The 4492-nt window shown below is 52.3% G+C and overlaps 1 protein-coding gene across 1 annotated transcript; it reads left to right on the top strand.

Moving 5' to 3' along the window:
- The first annotated feature begins 360 nt into the window (after nucleotides 1–360).
- LOC123143075 (protein KINESIN LIGHT CHAIN-RELATED 1) lies at nucleotides 361–3936 on the top strand. Its single transcript, XM_044561858.1, has 3 exons — nucleotides 361–1149; nucleotides 1371–2279; nucleotides 3368–3936. The coding sequence occupies exons 1-3, from the start codon at nucleotides 476–478 to the stop codon at nucleotides 3612–3614; spliced, it is 1830 nt and encodes a 609-aa protein (XP_044417793.1). The 5' UTR covers nucleotides 361–475; the 3' UTR covers nucleotides 3615–3936.
- Nucleotides 3937–4492: the final 556 nt, after the last annotated feature.

Below are 4492 nucleotides of genomic sequence, written 5' to 3'. Positions count from 1 at the left end.
GACCTGTTTTTTCCGATCTTCATTTATCAGAGATTTCTTCTTTGGTTCTCCCAGCAGCGCCATCAATCAAATAAGGCGATTCCACAACAAGAGAATCGATAGCCGAGAGAATCAACCACAATTTCGCAAATTTCCGTTCGCCTTCGACGCAGCAAAGCCGAAACAAAAACATCTTTGCCAGATGAGAATTTCCAGATCATCATATGTCAGAGTTAGAGTTTCGATCGATCGCAGCCGTCGATCGTCGCTTGATCATGGATTGGACGGCGGGGAGGAGCCATCATGACGCCAGGCAAGCATCCCGTTGCCATCACGGCGCCACCGCAGTGCGGCCTCTTCAAGTCTTCCCTGTCAAGCAAGAACCAGCACAGCTAGCGCAGATCCCACCCCGCAAATGGCAGCTCGCCTCCTCTTCTAGTCCACCCACCCTCCCCGACCCTCCGCCCACCCACCCACCCTCCCTCCCCACGCGACCATGCCGGGGCTCGCCGCAGCGGACGCGTCGCCGCCGGCCGCGGCGCCGGCGCCGCGGCGGCTCTCCTCGCCGCTGCCGAGGCGGGCGCCGCCGTCGCCGTCCCCCTCGTCCGCGTCCCGCGCGGTCGGCAAGCCGGCGCGGAAGTCGCTCGGGCAGGGCCAGCACCCGGAGGCGACGGACGAGGCGGCGCTGGACAACCCGGATCTGGGGCCCTTCCTGCTCAAGCAGGCGCGGGACGCCATGGTGTCCGGCGAGGGCGGCGGCGCGGCGCGCGCGCTCGAGTTCGCCGAGCGCGCGGCCCGCGCGCTCGAGCGCCGCGGCGAGGGCGCCGAGCTCGAGCTCGCCATGAGCCTCCACGTCGCCGCCGCGATCCACTGCGGCCTCGGCCGGCACGCCGACGCCGTCCCCGTGCTCGAGCGCGCCGTCGCCGTCGTCACCCCGCCGGCCCCCGCGGCCGAGGGCGAGGAGGTGCCGCAGCCGGAGGAGGAGCAGGTGGTGGATGAGCGCAAGGGGGAGGAGTGGGCGCTCGCCGCCTTCTCCGGCTGGATGCAGCTCGGCGACACCCACGCCATGCTCGGCCGCATGGACGAGTCCATCGCCTGCTACGGCAAGGGCTTCGAGATCCAGATGGCCGCGCTCGGCGACCGCGACCCCCGCGTCGCCGAGACCTGCAGGTCAGCCGCCGTTTCTCGATCTAGATCTCCCTCTCCGTTGCTTCCACCTCCTCCAGTTTTACTCGTCAAAAGAAAAATCTCACCTTTTTTCACTGCCTTTAGTTTTAGTTTTATGTTGCCGCGGATCTCTGCAAAAATTGGCATTAAGATCACAGCAAACACCTACGAAAATCACAGACAAAGACCAAAATAACAAATGCGTTGCTCTTGTACGATGACAGGTATCTGGCGGAAGCGCATGTGCAAGCTCTGCAGTTCGATGAGGCAGAGAAGCTGTGCCGCAAAGCCCTTGAGATCCACCGGGAGCACAGCGCCCCCGCATCCCTCGAGGAAGCCTCCGATCGCCGTCTGATGGCCCTTATCCTGGATGCCAAGGGTGACTATGACGGCGCCCTGGAGCACCTTGTGCTGGCCTCCATGACCATGGTTGCCAATGGACGCGATGTCGAGGTTGCCACGATCGATGTCGCGATAGGCAACACCTACCTGGCCCTTGCTCGTTTCGACGAGTCTGTCTTCTCCTACCAGAAGGCCTTGACTGTCCTCAAGTCTGCCCGTGGTGACGACCACCCTTCAGTGGCATCTGTCTTCGTCCGCCTTGCTGATCTCTATCACCGCACAGGGAAGCTCCGTGAGTCCAAATCCTACTGCGAGAATGCTCTCCGTGTCTATGCGAAGCCCGCGCCTGGTGCTGCCCCTGACGAGGTTGCTGGAGGCCTAATGGAGATTGCTGCCATCTATGAGGCGCTTGGAGATCTTGATGAGGCCTTAAAGCTTCTTCAGAGGGCACTGAAGTTGCTTGAGGACTCACCAGGGCAGTGGAGCACTGTTGCTGGGATCGAAGCACAAATGGGTGTGTTGTACTACATGATAGGGAGGTATGCTGATTCAAGGAACTCGTTCGAGAGCGCGGTTTCCAAATTGAGGGCCAGCGGGGAAAGGAAGTCAGCCTTTTTCGGTGTTCTGCTGAACCAGATGGGGCTAGCTTGCGTACAGCTGTTCAAGATTGATGAGGCTGCACAGCTGTTTGAAGAAGCACGGGCAGTTCTAGAGCAGGAGTGTGGTGCCTCTCATCCTGATACTCTTGGCGTGTACAGCAACCTTGCTGCGATCTATGATGCCATGGGAAGGTATGTCTTGAGAACACAAACTGGATTCTTCTGCAACCCCCAGCCATTTTATTCGGAACCTAATCATATCTTGTAGTATAATGCATGTATGATCTCTAAATGGTTACCATATGCCTGTAAGGGTATCTTCTTCTCATTGTTTACATCTGTAGATTAACGCCCATGCCCCATGGTTTTATTGTGCTATATCTGAAGGCATGAGCAGTAGGTTGTACTTTGAAGTTCTAATGGTTTCTAACATCTTTAATATGGTGGGTGGCTAGATTTAATTATTCTATGCCAGGTTGCTTAATTTAATTGCAAACAACCGATATATTGCTTGACGAATCATGCGTTGATCTTCACTTCCATGTGAGGGCATCATTCTGTCTTAGTGGTCCACCATCTAGACACCCACATGTTGCTGCAAGCTAATGAGTTACCCAAATTGGTCTAAATTAATGGCAAGTGACCCATGATTTCCAAACTAACATATGCAGTGGACCTGTTATTGGGACTGTTGAATTTAGGCCTAAGTAAACATCTACATTTGTGGTTTTGTTATTCCGTCAGTCCTATATGACCCAGCTTTGTCACTTTAATACACAGTTGCATTTCCCCTGTGATCTTGGCATCAGCACGACCGCCTCTGTTGAATTAACGGTGTGCAAAATACATTTGGGGTCTCCAGGCTTACACATATGCTTGTAGCAGCATCTAGCACTCGTTGTTTACAGCTGTAGGAGTAATGGAGCTGATTTTGTTCTGCTCTCTGAAGAGATGAACATGTGGGGTTCCACTTGTGTCTTGTAAGTTATGATGCTTTGTTAAATGTTGAACGGGCCGGTGGGTGGGGGTGGGCTACCTAATTTAAATTGCACACAGCCAAGAGATTGCTTGCTGAATTATCGGTTGGTCATTCCTGCCATCTGAGGGCATCTTTTATTTTAGTGGTCCATCATCTAGTTGCCCACATGTCGCTTCATGCTAGTGAGTTATGTATACAAAATGATTTTAATCCATGTTCCCTGTCCTTCCTGTTAGATGATCCATATCCGTCACTTGTATCTTTTCCATGACCTGACACTTGGTTTATGATGATCCATCAGGGTGGAAGACGCGATCGAGATCCTGGAGCACGTGCTGAAGGTGCGGGAGGAGAAGCTGGGCACGGCGAACCCGGACGTGGAGGACGAGAAGAAGCGGCTGGCGGAGCTGCTGAAGGAGGCTGGGCGGTCCCGGAACCGGAAGCAGAAGTCGCTAGAGAACCTGTTTGGGTCCGGTGGTGCTGCGCGGGGCGCCAAGAAGGACGGTGCCGGGGGCAGGCGGTGGACCAACTTCGGGTTCAGGAGCTGAGCTGAGCTGAGAAGAAATCAGTGCTGTGGGCCTTTGTAACATAAGAGGAGAGGGAAAGAGAGAAAAGGAAGGGAGGAGAGAGAAGCATGTGTAAAGAAAGAAAAGGTGTTGCTGGTAGAGTAGGAAGGAAGATGAGATGATTGTGATTGCAGTTTGTTTTGAGTTTCTTCTACATGTTCTGCATGTACTCTTGATTGCTGTTGTGTACCCACTTGTTTACCTGAAGAAGTGTTATGATGGGAATTCTTTTGTTTTACAGTTAGTTAACTGGGCTGTTGTATCTGGATGATTTAAGCAATATATATACACTGTTGGTTGGTTGTGCTGGTGGTTCCTTGATTTGCTTGCTACTCACTCCACACTAGTAGAGGGTAACGCGTGCCGTTTTTTTTCACTAGTGGGTTTAACTTCTTTTTGTTTCTCTATAATGTTGTTGCGGTCGGTTGTTTGGTTCTAGTTTTATCTGCGTCGGCTTGGGTTTTAGTTATGTTCCGACGGTGTGTTTTGTTTTCATTTGTATATCATTTTGAACTGCTGTCGAAGACGGTATTTGTTTTGAGAGGAGAGTGAAGTTGTTCAGTGAGTGGTTGTAGTGTCCTTGCACGATTCGGCCACGGTGTCACCAATGTTGTAGTGTCCTTGCATGTTTCAGCCACGCGGGAGCTCATATTTCACGCTGAAATTGTTGCTGTAATGCTCATATGCGGCAGCTTAGGAAGCTAAAGCTCACTCAGTTCCACTCTCTCGCTTAGTTTTTTTAACGCTCTCTTATATTGTTTTCCGCTCACTCCAGTGTTAGCTTAGAAAGATCAAATATTATTTATTTTAATGAAAAAGTTTGTTAAATCAAAAGTTTTTTTTTTCAAATGTTGCAAATT

The sequence above is a fragment of the Triticum aestivum genome, chromosome 6D, assembly GCF_018294505.1.
Source record: "Triticum aestivum cultivar Chinese Spring chromosome 6D, IWGSC CS RefSeq v2.1, whole genome shotgun sequence".
NCBI classification, from domain to species: Eukaryota; Viridiplantae; Streptophyta; class Magnoliopsida; order Poales; family Poaceae; genus Triticum; species Triticum aestivum.
Note: the sequence above shows the minus strand (reverse complement) of the source record. Positions and strands in the feature narration are given on the sequence as shown.